The sequence below is a fragment of the Acipenser ruthenus genome, chromosome 38 (genome assembly GCF_902713425.1).
Source record: "Acipenser ruthenus chromosome 38, fAciRut3.2 maternal haplotype, whole genome shotgun sequence".
NCBI classification, from domain to species: domain Eukaryota; kingdom Metazoa; phylum Chordata; class Actinopteri; order Acipenseriformes; family Acipenseridae; genus Acipenser; species Acipenser ruthenus.
Window position 1 is genome coordinate 2,863,051 of NC_081226.1, and position 25,542 is coordinate 2,888,592.

General features: G+C 37.5%; 1 protein-coding gene across 1 annotated transcript; it reads right to left on the reverse strand.

Moving 5' to 3' along the window:
* Positions 1-1,145: 1,145 nt before the first annotated feature.
* On the reverse strand, positions 1,146-24,118 carry LOC117968254 (macrophage mannose receptor 1-like). Its single transcript, XM_059009243.1, has 8 exons — positions 23,985-24,118; positions 20,367-20,420; positions 9,942-10,280; positions 8,576-8,920; positions 7,532-7,870; positions 5,012-5,353; positions 4,384-4,734; positions 1,146-3,648 (listed from the first exon to the last, which is right to left on the reverse strand). Exons 2-8 carry the CDS (start codon positions 20,401-20,403, stop codon positions 3,626-3,628), a joined length of 1,776 nt encoding a protein of 591 aa, XP_058865226.1. The 5' UTR covers positions 20,404-20,420; positions 23,985-24,118; the 3' UTR covers positions 1,146-3,625.
* Positions 24,119-25,542: the final 1,424 nt, after the last annotated feature.

Genomic DNA, 25,542 nt, shown 5'->3' on the forward strand with positions numbered 1-25,542 from the left:
GTCTTTCAATACAAAATATGAATTCAGAAGTCGATGGTAACAGATCTAGAGGTAGTTGGAGGTCTTCCCAAGGGGGACCTCTGTATTAACCCAGCCAAGCTGTGCACCTGAAAATGCTTCTGTCTTTGTATGCAAATGAAAGTATAACCTGAAAAAATGCCATAAATATATTAAAATTAATTTTGCAGTCCTCTCACCTACTGTACGTCTATGAACTAAAGAAAAAATACCAATGCTACCACTAACATTGGAAACGTATTTATGAAGCCTCTTGCACTAGGACCCAGGGGAAAACCTGAATCACCAAGTTGAACTGAGCTGACCTGGAAAAGGTTCGATTTCCTTGCTGTTGCATATTCATCTGGTCATCTTGTGCACCAGCATAATGTATGCCATCTTCCCTGAACAATGCCCTCTGTGCACCTCCACTGTATTCCCAATTGTTTTCCATAAACACAGACTGTCTCTTGTGCCAATGTAGTCAGGTGAGTTTACACCTGTGTAACCATGTGTTATCCAATCACATAGTCATGTATATACAGTGGCATCTCATCAACAGACCTTCCTTCATTAATTAAAAGGAAGATTGAATTCATATTATTGCAATTTTAGCTTGTTATTATGTATACTGATTTTTTTTAGTATTTACCAATGAATGTACGTGCCCCTTGAGCCAATGAGAAAGCTCTTAAAGCCTTTAATGTAATCCATCTTTCCAGAAAAATGACATGTTTTCAGACCTAAACAATGAATTGGTCTTGCAAGACCTGTATGAAGATGCTGAAATGGTCTCTAATTTATAAGGCCTTGACATGTCCCTTTTATAATTTTAAATAATATTCAGTGTGTGTGATATTGGGCCCTATTTCCAAAATGAATTACTGTAAAAACCTTTGTATAAGTCTATTTTATAAGTATTTTAGGGGGTCCTAAAAAGGGGGGAGTGACTTTTACACCGGTGTGACCTATAGGCTTTTTCCTGATATTGTTGTCTCAAAAAGGGGGGGGGGGGGGGGCAAATTATACACAAGTACGACTTATACGCTGGTTTTTATGGTACTTTAAAGGAAACAAAAAATATATAACCGACAATAAAAAGAGGAATGGTCTGAACCAGTTTATTGTTATTTTTTTTTTTTTTTTTATCCAAGCAGTTACAGCAAGCATAGAATACATTACTTAAAATATTATACCATATTTGTTTGCTTTATGCAGTAGCCTTACAAATCATTTCTTAACATTACTATTTTTTTAAAGAACTTTGTGTTTCTGTTTGCATTTTAAGTTTCCATTTTGTCCTCTCACAATCGACAATACAACACCCCAAACTACCAAAACATAACATCCCATCAATTGTTCTTTCTTTATCACTATGCAAACCTCTACAGTGTTCACAACAGGATCAAAGAATCAACGTTTAGAAACAGTCTCTATGATACTGGGATGTTTCCAGAAATGAGGCTTTTAAAGCAATTGTTTTTAGTATAATAATAATAATAATAATAATAATAATAATAATAATAATAATAATAATATACACTGACTGGACTGAAAATTAGAGTAATGTATGCAAATCTATGTGGTCTTGAAATATGTCATGTTATGCATATCCATTAAGCTGTGTGAAGGATCAATGGGAAGGATCACTGTAACTTCACAGGGGCCAGGTCAGTGGCTCCGTCCATGCAGGGGCTGCATTGACCAAAGTGTCCATTGATTAAAACAGTCTCCTGGATTTGCAACATGCAGATAAACCTCTCATTGGCTAGAAAGCACAATTCTGGCAGCACACAGGTAATCACGGAGCCCACAGACAAGTGATGTTACAGTAGCCCAAATCACATCAACTTTCATTTCTGGTCAATACAAACCCCATTTCCAATTAAACAATGTCCCAGTCAGTGTATATACTGTCTGGTGCTCCCTTTGTAATTTCACAATTAGATTATTCACAAATTAAATAATTAACGGTTAGTCCATATGGACAGTGAATTCTATGCACACTGTATGGACCTTTCACTAATTCACTGTCCTTTATATATTTCACAATTGTTTTGAAACAAAGAGGGAACACACATGACAGTTATGCAGTAAAAATATATATATATATATATATATTGTAATGTCAATTTAAAAACATGGATTTAAAATAGAAAAGCGTGTTCAATCCTTTATAAAGTTTTCCACAGTAAAAGCTTAGTAAACCAAAGAGGTGCTATATGGTAAAGCATATTAATAAACACGGCAAACCATGGTAAACTATAGTAAATGCATAGTATAAGCATGAGAAAAGCATGGCAGCAATGTAACAATATCGTGATAAACTTTTATAAGGGATGATACAGGAAACATTACTATGGTGTGATTTAATCTACCTCCTGTATACCCAGCTGGCATTAGTCAAAGCTGGATTTGATTGGCGTGTAGCACAGCACCAGGGAAACCCATCTGGATTACATCAGACACCCATTTTAGGGGTGACCTCGGGTCAATGACGGGTTCAATCCAGTGGGATTCCCTGCTGCTGTAAAATGATCCAGTGGTGGCTTGTAGGTAAATCAAGTCAACTACAGTTATTCAATGCTTTTAAAATACAACTTAAACACCACACACAATAAAATATGAAAAAGAAAAAAATATTTCAAATATAAAAACTTAAATCATATTAGAAAAAACATGCTTTTACATTGTATCTCAGGCTATGTTTAACTTAAAAACAGTGTTGGGAAGTTACTTTTTAAAAAGTAATGCTTTACAGTTATTGGAAAAAATCGAACTATTTATAGTTATGTTTACAAATAGTTACTTCTCAGGCACAGTTTACATTTTACAGAGCTATTTGTTTTTCAGTTTGGTCAGGCTACAGCTCAAAATATTCATTGAAGATCCAGCTATGGATCCCACTCATTGGCTCAAAGCATGATAACGTGACCTGTGTGGTTTGACTTGCACTGTTGAAGTGCTTTCTAATATCCAAGTTATGCATTTTTTTAAAGAAAAAAATTCACTAAAAGTAACTTATTTTTTAACATAAAATGTATATGTTAACACATTTAGTTACCTGTCTACTGTTACACGTTACTGAAAAATGTACTCATGTTACAGTAATGCATGACATGCATTCTGTTTCTCCCCAACACTGCTTAAAACCAATCAATGTACAGACAACTAACAAAAATATAACTTTGAAGAAAGGTTCTAGAACAGGGGTGTCCAATCATAGCCCTGGAGGGCCATTCCATCCCAGGTTTAACAGAAACAATGATATAATTAACTCCTTCAGGGTCTGGATGGAGGTTTAATATCTGAGAAAACTGAGAAAACTAACGACTGGTGTTAGCACAAATCTGCACCTACAGTAATGTTACCTTAGATAAGATAGCAAAATATAAACGGCAATCAAAGGGTGTTAAACCAGCCATAAAACTAAAACACAGCAAAAGAACACAACGGTTTGCCATGAAGAGTATCTGTAAAAGCCTTGGTCATTATCACTTTAACAAAATGCATTTAACATATCATTCCAAATCCAAAGAAAATAAGCCATTCGTCCCCATGAAGCAATGGCAGGTAGCATGACAGTAAGAAGCTGATTCTGCTGCAGAAGCTGTAGCACTGAGAGCCTTCAGTGAGAAGAGCCAGTTGTACCTGGAGAAGAAACAAGACTTCATGAAAAATAAACACTGATTCCATCAAGGAAAACCAACACCAACACCTGCACAAGCTTTATAGAAAGAGAGGCCAGCCAGTTATCTATACATATCTATATTAGACATCAAATAGACATCAATAAACTAGTTACAAACTACCGTTTTTTAAATCAGAAATGTAGATCTGTGTTTTTGCTATTCATCTTGTTTTTGACAGGTGTACACATAATACACCGTGAGCCTGTTTATTCTTGCAGTTTATGGCTCATAAGCTTTTTTTATTAAATGCGTTCTTAATGTCGTAATACTGTAGGTGCAATGAGAGCCACACTTTAGCCAAGTCACGGAACCTCATGAAACGGTGCCTGGCCAAACACAATACATGTTCGATGATGACCAGCTAGAGCAGGGCTTCTCAAAACTCGGTCCTGGGGGACCCCCTGCGTCTGCTGGTTTTCATTCCAACTGAGCTCTCAAGCACTGAATTATACCCTTAATTGAACTGATCATTTGCTTAATTAGAGCTTTTTACTTGTATTCAGCTCTTAAACAGTTGCAGATTTCAAGTTCGCGGTAACATTTTATAAGTAACTTGACTCTGCAACTGTTTAAGAGCTGAAAATAATTTAAAAGGTCTAATTAAGCACAGTGATAGAGTGAAGGTTGGAATACCCCTCAGGGTTGCACCAGACCTTGTTCTTCACCTTTCAAAATACAAAACCAGGCCGTTTACCGTTGTAGCAGATGAAGTTGAACCTCTCAGTGCAGGGTTTTTCAGTCCATTCTGACCCGTTCCTTGCAGTCATGGCTCCACACTGGTTACACCCAGACTGGCATTGGTGTTCTGGAGCCCAGTTATCATAACAGGACTGGGCTCCGTCCACCCAGTACCAGAAGCCAAAGGTACAGCTCTGCAGCAGCCCGAGCCAGACATGTGAAGAGCTGGCCTTGTTAGCCTCTCGGTACACCCTCTGGAGCTTCTCCTCTGACTCGATGCTGACCAGGTCAGTGTAGTTGGATCTGCAGTACTCCACGGCTTCCTCCCAGGTTTTATTCTCCTTCACAAGGAACAGCTTCCTGCCATCTGAAATCACAGGAAATCACTGTCTTTTCTAAAACTAACACCTAGAGCGTTATTCATTGAACTTAAGGAATGTTTTGTTTTTTTAAAGAGTTCTGTTAGTTTAAACAGTGCTTTGAGAAAATGAGAATAAATTGCTAAAAAAAAAAAAAAAAAGGTTTTAAGAGGTTATCATGAACTGCAAACCTGATTCAATTAATGAAAATGGATTATGCCCTGTCCTGCTCAAAGGGTAATGTCAGCTTCTAAACAAGAACACAGATTAAACAGGGCTCCTTACCATCATAGCAGAAGAAGTGCTGTGCTGTGCTGCATTGATCATTTTTTAATGTAAGCTTATTACTTTTGTTTTGAATCATCACACATTTCTCTTTGCCTTTAGAATTGTCAGGTTGATTTTCTGACCAGTTCTGAAGTGTGTAATTATCCCCCCCATCCGACCACTTCCAGGGGTTATTGAACAGACCAATCCAGACAGGTTTTCCATTTGCTTTCTCCTTTATTTTCTTATTTTCATCCTCATTCTTTACACTGACTAGATCAGTGTGGTGTTCTCTACAGTACTGCTGAGCTTCATACCAGGTTTTCGGTTTATCAATCAGGATATATCTCTCGCTGGTTTCTGAAAAGGTATCAAACAGAAGATCAAATGGGCCGTCGTTATTGAGGTGTCTTGGCTCTCCTGCTGTTACAGTTATTAGTATGGCTATTAAAAACCATTGCTGTTTTTTTTTTCTTTAAGAAAATGTATGTATTGAAACAGTTAATTTTTCTAATCATATTAGAGCGAAAAGTGGAGCTAAACAAGTGGATGTTCCACGAGACTTGAAACTTGGCAGTCACATTCGCTGTAGGCTGCATTACTGTATTTAAAAACAGAAGTGACTAAATTATATTAAATGGTAACATGACCTTTAAAACATATGCATTATATATACACACACACATACACACACACATACACACACACACACACACATTCAGGAGTTACAATATATATATATATATATATATATATATATATATATATATATATATATATATATATATATATATCGATGTTATGAGCATCAACAATTTATTCAAAGCTTCCCCAAGTTTCTGCCACTATTTTACAAACTTTGTTATTAATACAGCTTAGTTTGAATCTTCAAAAACTTGTGATCACAACAACTCAAAGTAAACTATATATGCTAAGTGAATAAAATACAGAAACTAGTAATGTAAACCAAAGTAGCGTTTACTGGAGATGTATGCAATGAAATATATTACAAAGACAGAAAAATGTTTTAAAAATGGTTTACTTTGACAGTGAAACTCCTAGCAAATTCTTTTCAAAATGCAATACACCTCCAACACTGTTTCCCTAGCTTTTTCTGTTACCAAAAAATAAACAATACTAATAAAAAAACTGCTATAAAGCTACAAGATCATAAGACATTTTATGACGGGACTATAAACTGTGGCTAGCAGATAGAAATACCACAACTTACATATTATCGCTAATTTATTCCACACATTCATATTAAATAATGGTAGCGAAGTGTTGCTAGTTTTCTGCGATTTCAAAAAAAATATATAATTCTATTTTTTTTTTTTTCAAACTTTAAAACTAGATTAACAAGCCTGCTGTGCAATTTAAATTTGTCTTACATTTCAACAAAATCTGTAACAATTTTTTTTTTTTTTCCATAACAGCTTTTTTTTAAACAATTTACGGCTTCAATAAGTAACTGCCCCAGGAGAACTAATTTTACAAAATCCTTCTGCTGTTTATACTAAGACATGAAACTCACACCTGTAGCACTGCTGTCATGGTGTTGACTCCACAGAGTTTAGAGTGACGCATGCGTCTTTGTGTGTGTGTGTTAAGTACTGTATTTCAGAGATAAAACTCGTCGGGGGTGAATGGGGCACGGATAAATGAGGTTCTACTCATTTATCCATGCCCCATTAGTGTTGTTCAGCGTAATCAATAAAACACAGTTAAGCTGAAATATGGTCATGTACAGTGGCTATTATTTCAAAGTCTTTTCTATGTCTGACACTTTCATTTACACCTTGACATGAACAATGCTTTTCTCAGACAAACACTTACTGTATTCTTCAGAGCCCTTTTCCTATTAAGAAGGAACCTAGAGATATACTGTCCTGTACATACAGGTAGTGGACACAAAAATGGAAACACCAATGTAAAGTGACTTAACAGGACGTTGGGCCACTATGGTATCCCGCTCTGTGGAGTTCTCGGCGGACCGTTTTTGATGAAACTGGCTGCTCGCGCCCCAGATTGAAATTTGCAGTCAATTGATCTGCAGTTGCTCGCCTGTTTTGCCTTGCACTTCGAATTAATGCATGGATATCATGATGTTGGAGTATGCGCTTCCGCCCACTGTTGCCCTTTGCTGATGATGTCTTTCCCTCAGAGTTCCATACCGACATCAACAAGTTGAACTGTCTTGGTCACTGAAGATCCTGCCAAGCGTGCCCCAACAATTACTCCTCTTTCAAAGTCACTGAGGTCTCCTCTTGCAGCCAAGCTAGCCATAATTATAGGCAACCAGGCCTGTCCAGCATTTTAATACATGACCCTAAGCATGCCGGGATGTTATGTGCTTAATTAACGCATGAGCCACACCTGTGTGGAAGCACTTGTTTTCAATAAACTTGGTGTCCCTCATTTACCCAGGTGTTTCCATTTTTTGTCCACTACCTGTACATGCACCTTTTACAAAGGAAATGTACTAAATAGCCCTGGAAGCCTGTTTGGGGCCTATACACCGCATCACAGAGAGCATACCATTATTAGTATAACACATGAAATGTTTTGTATCATGACAGACAGAATCGGTCCAATCTCCATCTTGACTGACTGTAGCACAGAAGAGTTTGGCACGTCTCGTGTTGTAGGTGACTGCATCTCCATTGGACCACTGCCAGTTCTCATTGACATCACGATACATCCCAATCCAGGCATTGGTACTCATATTTAAATTATCTAAGAGTTGCTTTGCTTCCTCTTGGTTGTGGACAGTGGCCAGGTCTGTGTATTTATCTCTACAGTGTGTCTGAGCTGCAGACCAGGTCATAGCTGTTTCCACAAAGCGGTATTTAGTGCAGGAAGTATATTTACAGGATTCTGAAAAACAAAAAAATGATATATTGTTGATTACAAATCACAAATAAGCCCATTCCATGCATATATAATGTTCTTTGGATTGTCAGGACTAACATTATTAAGTTTAATTTTTATAAATAATTATCTAATAAAGGGTTGGGACAAAGATTTGATTTTCAGTTCAGCCAACTGATTCTAAAATGTTCGTGGAAGTCTTGTATCTCGTATCCCATTTGAGATGATAAATGTGTGATGAATGTATCAGGGACCTTGGCATTGACCTCTGACCCTTTGACACAATATTGCTGTGTTTTTTTTTAGTTTTTTTTTTAGGATAACAGATTTTTTGACAGAAATAAAACTTGCAAGAAAGTTGCAGGAAGAAGCTTTTAAATAATTCTTCTTAGTAGTAAATAGTTAGTTTTGCTCCTATTTCCCCTCTAGAATGTACCTTGGCACTTGCTTTAAAATGGGACCCATTGTCTTCTTATTTGCAACACAGCTGTACTTTATGATGAAACAGTTGTTCATTAATAAATTCCCATGAATACATTAACCATCATTACCTGAATTCACAGATCACATAACTTCACCTCCACAACCATTCACTTTCAAAGTATAAATGCATTTGTTTTAATAAGCAAAGAATAACCATTCACAAATGTTATTTGATATGATGGCATGCTTTGTGTCACAGATGGAGTGAAAACACTGAGGGACCCTTACCATTATAGCAAACGAAAGGCGAGGTATTGTTGCAGCCAGCGTCATTCCATTTACCTCTTTCCTTATCCGCTGCACCATACATCTCCACACAGATATTATTGCCTAAATTGTTTGGTTCCCCTTTGTCCCAGTTGTGAAAAGAGGAATACTCCCCTTTGTGTGACCACTTCCAGGGATTATTGAACAGACCTATCCAGACAGGCTTTCCATTTGCTTTCTCCTTTATTTTCTTATCTTCATCATTATTCTTTATACTGACGAGGTCGATGTAGTTTGTTCTACAGTACTGCTGAGCTTCATACCAGGTTTTCGGTTGATCAATCAGGATATAACTCTCTCTGGTGTCTGAAAAAGGTATCAAACAGAAGATCAAATAGGCTGTGTCACTGTCGTTCTTTATAGTAACATGGCCGTTGTGGTTTTCTCTACAGAGCTGCTGAGCTTCATACAAAGTTTATTTTAAAGCAGGATAGATCTCTGACTGTTACTGCTTTCTAAAAAGGAAACACAAATCTGAAAAGAGGTATGCTCTTAAGAATAGTCTGACCCAAAAATAGGGATCTTGCTGGTGTACCCCAAAGTAACCAGGCCTTTTGCATTGTTTTATATAGTTATTTGATAAGCAAAATAGAAAATCACTTTAACCACTGACAAAACCCAGCAAAAAACAAAACAAACAAAAATAAAATAGAACACACTGTTCTGTATTTATTCTTTCAAGTCTGTTAACACTAAAAAGCCAGTAGCATCCAATGTTATTTTTAGGGTGTATGCAATGGGTTCTGTTGCTCCAGTATTGAGTTATTATCACATTTCTCTAAATCTGTTTTTAACATGCTTTGAGCTTGTTCGGAAAATGTCAAGTTCTAGGACTGAGTAGCCTTCCTCATTCAATTCAAAATACAATGCTCCCCCTTTATAACGCTCGAGTCTGGAGCCATAGTTCTAAGACCGTGCCATTTGTGTTTCGCGTTCTAACGAGAATGAAAGTGCTGGTGGAATGGAAGCCGTGATCATGCCACATTATAACTTCTTCCACAGTATAAAGAGATGCCTTATAAAGGGAGCACTGTATGTGACAATGTGACCTTTCAAATCACCACTGTGCGCTCTGTTTTTTGTACAGTGTTCAATACATAATGCTAAAGGAGACTATAAACACAGGAACAATTTACGGAAATATTGTTTTTAAATCCATTTTTAAGAATGCTATGTTAAAATGAATACATCGTAATATAAAGTCATGACTGATATATTTTTCTGAATGGTATCTGCATTCCTAAAATAAGTGTTAAAAAAGAAAATTGAGGAACACACTGTTTCTAGGTGAGCATGAATAAAAAACAGAATTCAAATGTTACCTTACCATTGTAGCAGATGAAAGAATATCTATTACTATGACAGTCTGAGTCGACCCACTCTCCATTTGAATCGACACTAGTACAGTTGAGACTGGATGTCCAGTTGTAGTAGCTCACATTGTCTCCATTGGACCACTGCCAGTTCTCTTTGTCATAATACAGGCCGATCCAGGCATCATTAAAACCAGCTGAAATATTTAAGACTTTCTCGGTTTCTTCCTGGCTTTCAATGGTGGCCAGGTCTGTGTGCTTCTCTCGACAGTAGCTCTGAGCATCAAACCAGCTCTTTCTATCTTCCACAAAGTGGTATTTTCTGAAGTGGCCGGATGCAACTGCACATATTCCTGAAAAAAAGGTATATTGGGCCTGTGAGAGGTTGGCTTGGCAGTGGGTGTACAGAGAAAACAAAATGCTTTGACACAAGCACTTTTATTAAAGCGCTTACAAAATTAACACTGCACCTAATACCCAACTGGGGGAACAAATAACAAAACTTTTGTCATGATGTCTGCCTCCTATCATAAAACACAACTTCAGAGGATTCTAATGGATTAGCACAGCTCATTACTCTCCAAAACAAAGACTCCACAAAGTCTTCTCTTTATATACAGCTGAGAAAAAACGGACAAACAGATAACCCCTATATCCCCAGAATCTGATCTTCTCAATAACCCAAGTGAATAGCTCCAAGTTTAATGACAATTGGATAACTGATTCACCAGATAAAAAAAAAAACTGAAATGTTTCATACATATGAGAGGGCGGCATGGGGGTAATTAATAAGGCAATCAAGCACTTATTAGGTTATACTGCGTGTTGAAGGGTGGTTAATTAACTGACACAGGAGATAGAAATCTGTAGTGCTAAACACCACTTGGGTGCACAATGTATTATTGTCCACAAGGTGGCACTGGTATCCTGTTATTACTAGCAATGGTATAAGCCTTCACAGAATACCTTGGCTACACTCGCAGGTGCACAAAACAATAATCAAAACAGAAGGCACAATGAAAAAGAGAAAATAAAACACAATTAACAAAACTACAAAATAAAGGTGCTGCACTCTGCAGCGTTCCTCCGACCATCGCTACCCGCACGGCCCGAGACTCCGACCTACACTCCACAGTTCCCTCAACTGCGTAGGTTAAAAATATACTTCCGGGGGTCTGCCCAAGGTTTCCCCGCTACTGCTATTTACTGGCTCGTTTACGCCCTCTAGGAGCAGATCTGAGGGAACAACAGAATGTTATTTTATAATAACACTCTGTTGTTCCCTCTTCCCTTCTTCTCCGTGTCACTGCCATGACTGACAAGCGGATCTTCCAAGGCTGCTCCCCTCTTCCTGCAGCACTATGCATGCGTCAGACAGTCAGCACAGATTTCCCCTGTTACACTGTGTTTCTGTTTGCTTGAGCTCTAGCGGTCACAAAATATTTCTGGTCCTCAACAACATGCTCTATTTGTGCTGTAGGATATTCATAGATTGAAAGCATGAACATATTGCTTTTCTTTTTAATGCTGTTTTAACCACACTTTATGTTAAGGGTTCGCTAGCTCAACATAAAAGATGTTCAGGGTTACTGTTTTTATTTTAAACCATGATGCATACAAAACCGACAGCCGGGTCTTCCTTCTATATGCAAAATGAATTACAGAACAGGGTAATAGGGGCTCCTGCTTATTCTAGTAATCTCTGTATTGTTGTATTCAATGATAGTGCATCCTAGCGAGGCTCAGTGGAATGGTGCTCAGCCCCAAATCCGCAACAACTGCTGTGGTGTTCACGGGGCGGAGCTATGCCACCTGATAGTGTTTACTGACAGAGTTAGTAAACATATACACATGGAGAGAGGGGCTCCGCCTCTTCAAGGCCCAACATTTACTTGATCGATAGACACGATAAACAGGAGGGGGGCCACCGTCTTTGAGGTGACCCGACATACCAAGAGGGGCATCGTCTCTGAGGTTACCCGACATACGAAGAGGCTCGTGAACCGGAAAGAAAACATAAAGTTAGTATTTGTTAAAACATATAATGCGTGGTGTTCCGCCTCTTCAAAGCCCAACATAATAGAAGGGGGGTTCCGTCGCTGAGGAGACCCGACAAACAGGAGAGGGGCCACCATCTTTGAGGAGACCCGACAAACACGAGGGATGCCACCGCTTGGGGACCCTCACATAGAGGCATCAGACCTGAAAGAAGAATCCCAAAAGAAACATACATGCAGATGGAAGGGTTTGGCCGGAGGTCCCCTCTGACTCATGGAGAACCCTCCTCTATGAGGTAAATGAAGCAGAGTTTAACAAAGGGTTGGAGAAAGTGGAATCACTAACCCCCCAAAAGATGGACCCCCGGCTCCCCGCTGACGCAACGTGAAGAAGAAAAAAGAGAGAACCGCCAATGCATAAGAAAGAAGAAAAGAGAAAACATTTAGACGAAAGAAAACAAACACTTAATGTGACAAAGGGGTTAGTAGACTGTACCCTAATGACTATGTGAAGACCCTCTGCACAGTGGAAAGAAAAAAAACCCTTTCTTTTAATTTTATTTCTTAGGGGGAAATCTTTGGTGGCCCAGGCAGAAAGGTCGTCCCCACTCTGGACATACTAGCAATGGACTGATGTGCGGAGGATATTTCAGATGATGAAGAACGAATATAAGTTTCAACTGCTGATGATGTCCAGCGCCCCATATTTTTAATTAAATGCTGGTTAACCCTTTGCGGTCCATTGTTGGACTGGGTCCGACATTGCAATTATTCCTCACAGATCCTTTGTCGGACTGGGTCCGACATCATTATAGCAACGCAATAAACGGGTGTCTAGTCGTTTTTTCTCCGGAAAAAGCCGAGAAAACCATTCAATTGCCGAGTGGGAGCGACAGGAGCTGAGACAAGTTGAAAAATATATATATATATATATATCTCATGAATAGTCATACATGGTATCAGGTATCAGATAACGGGGGTGGTCGTAAGTAAACAAGTTGGCTGACTGAATCAGCGCACAGAAAACACGGACATTTGCAGAGCTTTTTTGAGATGTTATAGTAATAAAATAATGACTTGGATCGCATTATTGAGGAGTTTGGTGATAAAACGAGTGATCCGGAGATGATCGATCGGTATGTACGACTATTATTATTATTATTATTTATTTCTTACATAGGTGAACGCTATAGCAAACGAAAGGGAGGGGCAGGGCTACAGATGCCTAGTGAGTGCTTTGTTGATATGCAGGGCCATTTAAACCCGTTTGACTGTAAAAAAAATACTTTTAAACAGCGCGTCTAAAATTAACTGCGCATGTGAAAATTAATTAGACCTGGCGTGCCTGACGCGCAATTAATAAATGGACCGCAAAGGGTTAATGTTGGCTTTTGCAGCTGAAGTAGCTGCCCCTATTCTAAATGAATGAGGAGTGTAGAATTGCAAAGGAAGACCTGCTCTGGACACCACAGTGGAAAGGTGTGTGAAAACCAATGCCTTGATACAATGGACCGGCCTGAATTGATAAACAAAGGGTCAGAGGATGAAATGGCCTTGCGTTCTGCAATGTACTTCAACATGGAAGTGAAGGGACACAGAGAGTTGATCTTAGAAAGCTGAATACATTGTCCTTGCCGCAGTTGATCTGTTTTTGAAATGCAAAGAAATAAGATGAAATGAGAATCTGGGATGAGCTTGAGGTCACTGCAGCGGATACCGAGGGTAGGAAAGCTGGCAATAGAAGGAACTGTATATTCAGAACATCTCAAAAACCCCAAAAATGCAGATAGACATATGACTTCCATAGTTAAATCATCAAATGGAGAAAAACAGCCATGGCGGAGAATTGAAATCAAGTTACTGAGAATGTCTATAGAAATAGGCAGGCGAGCAGAAGAAGGAGCCGGAGAGCACTTGGAAATTCCTCATAAAAGGAGACGAACCGCTGGAATTGATAATAGAGTTGGGGAATTGATGGACATCAAGCGAAATTGATGCTGAATTCCTGACAAATATAGTCTGATTGTAGCTGGTGCCAGATGTAGAGAGTCCTTTGCATGCACTATGAACGCCATGATCCAGTCCTGGTTGAATGGAGTAAGATTAATCCTGCTTTGTAAACAGAAAGTTACATAACATGCCCAACCTGTAGAGTACGAGGATCTGGTAGATGGGGCAAGTGCTGATGCCATGTAATCTTGAGCTGAATTAAGAAGTTTATTAATAGTTGGATTTAGTTGAAATTCAGCTGATTGAACTGTGGCGTTGCTGCTGGATATTGCAGAGCTGTGGGCAGCAAACTGTGAAATTTGGAAATCTTCGAGAATGTTACGTCTGATTTGTAGAGCTATAGTGTGATGTCTAGCTGCAGTTGGAGAGGAGGATCTGTATGTAGATGCAGTAGCGAGGTTGTATTTTGGAGGATCTGCTTCGCTGGCTGAAATTAGGGCTGGAATTAATGACAGCGCTGTAGATTGTTTTCCCTGATCCATAATAGACACCCTTTTTTCTAGATCCAACAGTTGAGAACTGACTGAAGATAGAGTATCGGCAAAAGGCTGCATAAATGATTTTATCTCGTTAAATATTTGCGAATGTTGGATTTCAATGGCTGGCTGCTGGTTATCGGTGCTAGCTGTGGGGGTGATTTGATCCGGAATAGACTGCCTGCTGTCTGTTTTAGGATGCTGAATGGCTGGGCGCGGCTGATTATGTTTTTTTTTCGGAGGAAAGACTGGTTCTGCTGAGACTGAATTGCAATAGAGAATAAAAAGAGACTCTCTATCACTCCCTGCCGGAATCGCATTACCGTTTTTAAGGAGGGTTTTTATCAATTTATTCATGGGCCAGTCCTTCCAAAACAATCGATCCAGAGGGGCGCCCTGAGGCCGAAGTCTCTTGGATCGGCGCAGATTCGATGTTTGGGTGGCAGGAACGGTAGGCAACATTTGAACTGGAACCTGGTCGAGAGCCTGATCAGGAGCCTGATCAGATGTAACTGAAATACCAGAAGGGGAGAAAAAACGGAGACTGGATGGACCCTGGATTGAAGCTTGAGGAGAATGATCTGGTAATGACAGAAAATCTTGGGAATCCTCTGAATCCGATGACAACTGCTGTAAGTACTCCATTATTGAGGTATACAAAAGTTGATGGGTCTTGAAATCGGTTAGGTTTATGCCAAAACGAAAAAACACAAGACAGCTAGGTAGAGGTGACTAATGTTTAAATAAGGTAGATTTAATTGATGACAGCAGATGATAGGTTGTTGGTGCCTAGCTCCGCCCCCTGAACCCCACAAATAGGTTAACATTTATTGTCAGGTGCGCATTCAAACATGGTATGCAGCGCACTTGCTTGCTCGCGCATGCCTAAACTTCCGCTATGAAAGCAGGGAAAATCCAGTATGTTATGTTTACTTGTGCAACTTTGCGGTGATGTCGCATTTTGTTTTGTGGTCGTGATTGTTTTTTCTTTAAAGAGAAATTGGTTGTCTGTGTCCAGTTTACGTTTGCAAAAAAATAATGTATAATTAACTTTAGCATTTGCTTTAAATTTCCCTTACAAACCTTATGACTATAGCAATTGATTGCACCTGTAACAAAATCTGACAGCTTCCACTTTCTGACATTACACAGGTCAAGTTTTGGTATTGTGACAGAAATAGAATGATCTTTGGTGATAGATCTCCCTCCCAACCTGTGAGGGTGCTAAGTAACGGGATCAGAGTACTCTGGACTGTTTGGCCTGACAATTCATTCCCAGGGTTAAAGGGAAGTCGGTCATCTAGAAAGGGGGCAGAGCTTCGGTGCACTAACTCATCGACCCGGAAGGGAAATGATGTGGCAGCTGCCGATTGGAGGAGCGGCTGCAATCGTTTACCAAGGGGTCATGAGCAACAGGACAAGAAGGGGACGAAGCGACGTAATCTGTTTCTTCATTTTGGTTAAAGAACAACCCGGAAGGACCTGTGTTTTGTGAAATCGTATTGTGAGTGTTTGTTTTGTTTTGTCTCTTATTGTTGCTTTTTATTTAGCAGACGGCTAAACACGTCCGGAGCTGTCGCCAGAGGCCAGCATCAACCCGGACAGCACTTCACTTGTTACCTCGATTAAATTGTATTTAGCACCACGAGCACTATAGCACTCACCCAGGACTGGTGCTCGTGTCTGTGTATTGTGTGTGTACTATTGACTGTGTTTATTATTTGGAACTGCAATTCCGTTATTGCCTGGGAAATATTATTTACAGTCGCCAGACTTGGATTATAAATTAAACCGCTTGCACTGGGATTAACGTTGTCTGCCTTTTCATTTAATCACCACATCACACCTGCACCTGTACACTGCAAGCCACTTTGCCACAGGTATGCATACCACATTCTGACAATGTACCACTTTCTGGCCCTACGCCGGCAAGCATTTAGTAGAAGGGCAGAGTTAGCGATCTGCTCTCGTGTGTGTAAGTTCAAAGAGAGTGACTTCCCTTTCACTTGCTGCTCTATCCTCTCAAGATGTTCTCAAAGGGAAGGAATTGCTGGAATGCCTCAGCAAAGACTGGACAATAGTGTGTGCTTTTACTGACGAGAGTTACATCCAGTCATAGTAAATATTAAACTGTGTTATACTGTTTGTGCAAAGGTCTATACAGAGGTCTTTACAGAGGTCTATACAGAGGTCTATACAGAGGTCTATACAGAGGTCTATACAATCGCCAAATTGATTTTACAGACAATAAGAATGTTCACTTTACCAGTTTAAAACGTGAAACTTAATATATTTAGTTCAGAGCTTTCTTTTCATTGGCTTTTTAGATTTTCTTTTTTGTAATGTATTTTACCAGTCCTAGATCTGTGATCATAACAACCGTTGTATATACAATAACTAAACTTGACAAACTGAAATGATTTAGGAGGGATGTATATATATATACACACACATATATATATATATATATATATATATATATATATATATATATATATATATATATATATATATATACAGACGTGCTCAGATTTGTTGGTACCCCTCCACAAAAAACGAAGAATGCACAATTTTCTCTGAAATAACTTGAAACTGACAAAAGTAATTGGCATCCACCATTGTTTATTCCATATTTAATAGAAATCAGACTTTGCTTTTGATTTTTTATTCAACATAATATTGTAAATAAGAAAACAAATGAAAATGGCATGGACATAAATGATGGGACAGCTAACCTAATATTTTGTTGCACAACCTTTAGAGGCAATCACTGCAATCAAACGTTTTCTGTAGCTCTCAATGAGACTTCTGCACCTGTTAACAGGTAGTTTGGCCCACTATTCCTGAGCAAACTGCTCCAGCTGTCTCAGGTTTGATGGGTGCCTTCTCCAGACTGCAAGTTTCAGCTCTTTCCATAGATGTTCGATAGGATTCAGATCAGGACTCATAGAAGGCCACTTCAGAATAGTCCAATGTTTTGTTCCTATCCATTCTTGGGTGCTTTTAGCTGTGTGTTTTGGGTCATTATCCTGTTGGAGGACCCATGACCTGCGACTGAGACAGAGCTTTCTGACACTGGGCAGTACGTTTCGCTCCAGAATGCCTTGATAGTCTTGAGATTTCATTGTGCCCTGCACAGATTCAAGGCACCCTGTGCCAGGCGTAGCAAAGCAGCCCCAAAACATAACCAAGCCTCCTCCATGTTTCACTGTAGGTATGGTGTTCTTTTCTTTGAAAGCTTCATTTTTTTCGTCTGTGAACATAGAGCTGATGTGACCTGCCAAAAAGCTCCAGTTTTGACTCATCTGTCCAAAGAACATTCTCCCAGAAGGATTATGGCTTGTCAATATGCATTTCAGCAAATTCCAGTCTGGCTTTTTTATGTTTTTCTTTCAAAAGTGGAGTCCTCTTGGGTCTTCTTCCATGGAGCCCACTTTCGCTCAAAAAGCGACAGATGGTGTGATCAGAAACTGACGTACCTTCACCTTGGAGTTCAGCTTGTATCTCTTTGGCAGTTATCCTTGGTTCTTTTTCTACCATTCGCACTATCCTTCTGTTCAATCTGAGGTCGATTTTCCTCTTGCGGCCGCGCCCAGGGAAGTTGGCTACAGTTCCATGGACCTTACACTTCTTAATAATATTTGCAACTGTTGTCACAGGAACATCAAGCTGCTTGGAGATGGTCTTGTAGCCTTTACCTTTACCATGCTTGTCCATTATTTTCTTTCTGATCTCCTCAGACAACTCTCTCCTTTGCTTTCTCTGGTCCATGTTCAGTGTGGTGCACACAATGATACCAAACAGCACAGTGACTACTTTTCTCCATTTAAATAGGCTGAATGACTGATTACAAGATTGTAGACATGTGTGATACTAATTAAAGAAACTAATTAGTTTGAAATATCACTATAATCCAGTTATTTATTATCTTTTCTAAGGGGTACCAACAAATGTGTCCAGGCCATTTTAGAGTATCTTTGTAGAATAAGCAATAATTCATCTCTTTTCACAGCTTCTTTGCTTTATTCTATGACATACCAATGGCATGCAAGTATACATGATAAAATAGCTTTTAATTTCATCACTTTTCAGGAGGAATGAAGCATTATTTCAATGAGCTGTAAGGGTACCAACAAATTTGAGCACGTCTATATATATATATATATATATATATATATATATATATATATATATATATATATATATAGATAGATAGATATAGATATAGATATATATAGATAGATATAGATATAGATATAGATATAGATATGCAGTGATGATAGTGATTTTTTGAATAAAACAAATGACATGTGTGCATTTTTCTGAAACTGTGGTTTTCCAGACACTATCCTTAGACAGAAAGGATGCCTTGAACAAAACCAAAACACAGAATACCAACAACCGTATTCCCCTTGTTCTTACATATCATCCTATGACCAAAAAAGTGCAACACATCATACAAAGACATTTTAGCATTCTTCAAGATGATCCTTCTACAGCTCCTATTTTCAATAACCCTCCTCTAATGTCATACAGAAGAGACAAAAATCTAAGAGAGCATCTGGTCCACAGTAACATTCGACCCAATCTGGACAGTCTTAAGGGTACGTTTCCATGCAATAGGTCACGCTGTGCTATTTGTAAATACATTCACAGCAACACAGTAGTTAAGGGAGCAAAATCCTCATTTACTATCCATGACACTTTTACTTGCATTAGTAAAGGAATAGTATATTGCATTGGCTGCATCAAATGTAACAAGCTATATATTGGTGAAACAAAACGATGCTTGACTGATCGCTTCGTGGGACATCTGAGAAGTATACGAATTAACACCTCTACCTTTCCTGTCACCAGACATTGTAACAGAAATGACCACACTATAGAAGAGATCACAATTTGTGGGATGGTTCAATGCTATGGAACTAATGCTGTCAGGAAACAAAAGGAATGTGAACTTATTTTCAGACTAGGCACTTTGGAGCCATTTGGAATGAACATTCTATTCTGAGGTCATCATCATCATCATCATCATCATCATCATCATCATCATCATCATCAACATTCTGGAATTTTGTTTAAAAGACTACTTGTTTTTTTTTTTTTATCAACTTCTTAAAGCACTGTTTTTTTGTATTCAGCCGATGAAGGACTTGTAGTCCAAAATGTCCTGATAATTGATTTTATATATATATATATATATATATATATATATATATATATATATATATATATATATATATATATATATAAACTTAAGCTCTCAATTAGCATAATTGATCTAACTATTGTTCAATTAGATATATTTAATATTTGTCAAGGTATTTAACAGTAGATGATTTTTTTAAAAAAAAAAATGTACTTGACTCAAGGTACACCACCTATGAAACAGTTTGAGACCTGGACAGAAGTGTTACATTTGTCCAATTCATCATATAATTAGACTAATTAAGTAACTGAGTTACTTAATCTCGGATGGAACAAAAGCCAGAGCTGAGTTTGGCACCCCTGCTGTAGAGGTTTTGGTCTCGTCAGAACATGTAGAGCTGTGGTTGGCAGCCTAGGGCTAATCCAACTACAAGCGGTTGTGTGTGTAACAGGGCAGTGGCTGGGTGACACAGCACAACACAAGAGAGCACCTTAACCTCTGTGCAAAAGAACCAGGCTCATCAGCATTTGGGGATATCAAGCTTTGAACCTCTATGACGACTTTCTTACTAAATATGTTTGTAACCCTGTGTAATTCTTCAAATATGTAAATGTTTTCATCTTAAAACACAGTTAAACATTTTATCCAAATTAAATTGTAATGCATGCTAGTGGGGGAATGAGAACATTGAAATGAAAACTCCTCTGTACATGTTAGTCACTATGGCATTTGACAGAGCTACAGGCATTTTCTCTACACCCCAGTTATCAGGGATATGCATCTGTGCAGGGACTAATACAAACCTACCTGCAAGCAACAGCATCAGGAGCACCAGCTTCTCCATGATAGCCACACCAGAAACTGAAACAAAGAGAAATGAATCTTTTTAATACAGGTTGAAATTCAAGTGAGTATTGGGTGGGCTTGTATTATTATTATTATTATTATTATTATTATTATTATTATTATTATTATTATTATTATTATTATTCAGACTTTTTCCACCACTGAAAAAAATGTGAAGAGATCTAGATTATATTTAGTGCTGTCCAACTATAATTTCTGTTGGAATAAAATGTTTTCATATAAAAGTGACAACGTGTCAGAAATTGGTATTGCAACGCAGGTGTTGCAATATACAGTATATATATATATATATATATATATATATATGTGTGTGTGTGTGTGTGTGTGTTAGGGTAAAACCTGGTGGCCTGGTGAGTTTTGCCCAGGCCAATCTATCTTTGCCAAGGGCTTCTGGGCACATCCCGAAGTTACCACTTTTTTTTGGCACTTGCCTACATCCAAACGGGTGAATCTAGATTGGCCCAGAACTTGAAAAAGATGACAGTTTTCACTGAATTTTGATACTAGCGCAGTCAAGTCTAGTTTTGTCCAATGCTTTAAAATCGATGCAGGGCGAACCTGGCCATTAATTTTGGCAAGTCTAGTTTTGTCCAAAACTTCAACATAGATGCTGGGTCAATCTAGTTTTGCCTATGCCAATTATTTGGGAGAGTTTAGCATTTCTACACTCCCCTGCCAGCTTCCAAGTGAGTGCTGTGGTACCTGCCTCGCCTCCACTTCTGACAACAATGTGAGACGGTGTGCTGGGTTTCCAAAAAAAAAACAAGCAGAACAGTACTGGTGACTATATACAAAAATAACAAACACCACTCTTTCAGCACTCCCAACTCTCCTTGATGATCCTTCAAATGCATACTAGCCATGACAATGCCAAACAGTATTCTCCCTGAATTCCCACAGGGGGTGCTGCACAGCCAATTTTTATTTTCATCACAAACTAGAACATAATGATGTCACAGTGCACACGTGCACACGTACAGTATTGCCTAAACAGAGTTTCACCTGAGTACAAGTGACAGCAACTCGGTACAAGTATGGCTTTGCACTCGTTACTCGGCACAGACCTACTTCAAACCACTGGAACATTCTCCCACTTTTTACAAATATGACTATTTAATTTTTAAATTAATTTATTTTTATTTTTTTTTGCTTGTTTTAGTTATCTTAAGCCCTGTCTTGAGGGTTTTTGTATTTTTGTTAGTTTGTAATTTTTGTGTTTTTAATTCTTTATATTTTTGTTTAGTATTGTTTTGTCTTGGAAACCCCTTGAATCAGAACATTGGTCCATATCTACAGGCAGTAGGACCCGGGGGAATCCCTGCAGCTCCAAGCTGGATTGTGTTCATTGTTGTTTCATATGTATTTCAGCTTGTGCTCATGCATATGTAATTATGTTATTTAAAAAGCAGCCTAACGCACTCCCACGATAACAGGCTCCCTTTCATAATGTGCAACTCTTGGAAAATGTTTGCACAAATCTGATACAAGATAACATGGAAATTATGTACAGGGTCCTGTGAACAACAAGGGAAGGACAAAGACACATAATCCAAAAGAATTCAAATATATTGCAAAGTCTTGCTTAGAGCAAGAATGTACTTGTTTCATGTTGTTTCTTAGTTTTAAAACATTAAAATATTTTACATTTATTTTCCCTTGCACTCATTGCTAAACCAAATCATTAGCATGGGAAAAGGACAGCTTCCTGGAACAAAATGTGCAACTCAGCTTTGTCATGTTTGTGCGTCGACTAAAATTAAAAGATCTGTTATAAAAAAAACTATATCACTATATTTAAAAATCTTTTGTCTCCTCCAATCCCTTACAGCCAGCCCGGTTCTCCAGCTTCACTAAGCCATGATTCTAATCACATTCTTTGATTGAAAAATTCTATATAACAAAAACAAGCTATACAACATGTACAGAAATACCAGACAGACGCCTCCCTCCACCTAACCCCTTGACTGCAAAACTAACCTGAGCAGGTGGACCCCAATCACCTGGATCGCATAACTGATAGACAACTGATCAATCAATTAACAGTTTTTTTTAACCCTATCCCTGCCAAACCACTACCAAACACAATTTACATAGCAGAGGCAGGCACTCATTTTGTAGTTCCACAGCCTCCCCTGAGCTTGTGTCACCAAACATACGACATGTGACCCCTCACCCTGTCACAACCCCCAAAACAGATCGCATCCACAGCACTGGACTTACAAAGATAAGCGGAAAACAACATAAGAGAATCTATTAAAATTTCACCAGATTTTAGTTTTAACATTTTAGTTTTAAAATGGAATTGAACCATACTAGTATCCAGCATAAAGCAGAAATGGAAAACGACTTGGTTTCATTTAATTTAATATTTAATATTAATGTGTTTTATTATTTTCAGCTAAGCACAAAAAGTTATTTTGGTTGGTTTACAATCTGTTTTACTGTTTGTTATTCCATGTTTTGTACAAATCATTTCATTTGAGATTTTGAGTTAATATAAGTTTTTTTTTAAACAAATATTAAATACATTAAATAAAGCAGTAATTAATCAAATCTGTAAAAAGGTTTTTGCTTTTAAAAGCACTAAATTTTCAAACCCATCTGCAACACCATTGATTAAAAAGAAAAAGAAAGCCCTCCATTTTTAGTTAAGCCTCCCTCCCCTGCCAGTGAAACGATCAAATTAAAAAGAGCCAGGAGTGAGCCCTCCCAACCCATAAAAACCACAAACAGCAATTAAAAACTACATTCATATTTTAAATTACTCACTTTGGCTATCTTCCAATTACATGTAAGCAAATATTTTCAAAGTATAAAATAACATGTAAGTAAATATTGGTGTAAACATTAGCTGGCATTATGAAACATTTGCAGTAAATGGCACTATGTTAATACTTTGTATTGCTTGTAATTGTCTTTCAATACAATTTCATATCACTAGCAAACAGGTGTGATTAATCGATTGCATCGCTCAGATGATTAATTGATCAATAGAAAATGTCAAGATTAAAACCCCTAATATAGACAGATAAATTGAAAGGAGGTCTAATAAATTGAAAGGAGTTTTTTTTTTTTTTTTTTTTTTTTTTTAAATTTTTTGCATGTACACAAAAGGTTTAAATGAAGAAGAAGAAGATTAAATACATATTTTGTTTGTGATCGTAGCTTGGGGACAAATTATAACCACTACACAAGTGATACTTAAATACAAATCATTGAAACTTTATGTCTACTTGCAAAAAAATATCTATTCACATGTGTATATATATTTATATATATATATATATATATATATATATATATATATATATATATATATATATATACAGAGAGAGAGAGATAGTTACAATACAATTTCATAACACCTACGTGTATGTATAAAAAATATGCTACAAATGTATAGTTGATTTATATACCTGATTTTAAATAACAATTAATATGTATATTATCTTGAAATTGTATGCACAAGCTTTTGCTCAAAATATTTGTCATAATTAGCACATTAACATTCCTCAACCCTTTTGTAAATGGTTTTAATCAGAATGATGTGACACTCACCTTCTCAGTGGAGTCTCACAGCTCTCTGTCTCTCTCTCTGGAGTCTCTGTGTCCTCTCTCCTTCAGTCTGAGGAGCTGCTGCAGGAATCTGCTGCTATAAACACCTGAGTGCAGGTGATCAGCACACGCAACATGCAAATAAGGACACAGAGCAAATTTAGTATTTTTATTTTTTGCTTTTTTTTTTTTTTTTACCAGGAACAGGGTGTATGTAATAATAATAATAATAATAATAATAATAATAATAATAATAATAATAATACAGGCAGATTGTTGCAGGTGGGACAGGTTAAATGGAGAAAATCAATATTTTAGAGCCCTTTTGAACCACAGGGGTGGTTTTAAAATTATTTATAAAGTTGTGATGAAAAAGAAAGTGATATACGACGTGACTCTAAACATCAAGAAGAATGCATTAGATAAGACAACTGTGCTATTTATTTCAGACCTATACAGCACTACGCTGCTCCTAAAGTTTTATATCAGAGATCAATAAATATATTAGACACTGTCTAAACATACAAGCTTATATATATTTTTTTGCATCACATAGAATTTTAGGAATATATATATATATATATATATATATATATATATATATATATATATATATATATATATATTAGCTCAAAGAGCCAGCTGCCCAACATTTCGATATGTTGTACATATCTTTCTCAAGGGTAACTACTTGTTATTGTTTATATTCAAATCCATGATTTATTCTTACTTGATGTAATGGTGTTCTATATATTGTGACATCATTTTTACTTATATCTTTGAATCTGTATTCATTCTAATTAACATTACTTTATATAAACTTATATTTTTATTATATTATGCAATGCTGGCTCTGAGGATCAGTCTTGATTTGGCCTCCCCAGCGTATCAGCATGCACAACTTTTTTGAATGAATTTTGTTTATTTATTTAAATGCTATATATTTATTGAAGTTAATTAGTTCATTCTTTTCTGTTGAGTCCCGCTGGCATAATCGTGTAATATTTATATATATATATATATATATATATATATATATATATATATATTGCTGTGTAAAAGTCATAACCATGCTGCATTTTTCTACTCTGATGCATTATGAGCATCAACAATTCACTCAAAGCCTCCACTAGTATTTTCTACTATTATAGCAACCTTGACCTGCACAAAGAAGGAAAAACATTGAGTGAAATAGCTCGCATCACTCGATTTTCAAGGTGTGGTATCCAAAGCATAGTTACAACAAGTACAGAGAAACGTCATCTGTAATTGGTAAACCCAGGACTGGAAGACCCAAAAAGCTGCCTAACAAGGATGAGCAATACATGAAGATAATATCCTTAAGGAATAGAAAGAAGACAAGCAATTGACAACAGAACTGGCAGGAGGCACAGGTGTCGTTGTCCATCAAATCAATGTATATATATATAAATGTGTGTGTGTGTGTGTGTGTGTGCGTGTGTGTGTGTGTGTGTGTGTACATAATTTTAATCTTTTATTTAACTTCATGTCATCAAAGAAACTACAAAATGATATCGCAAAAGTCTGCCAGAAACCATTG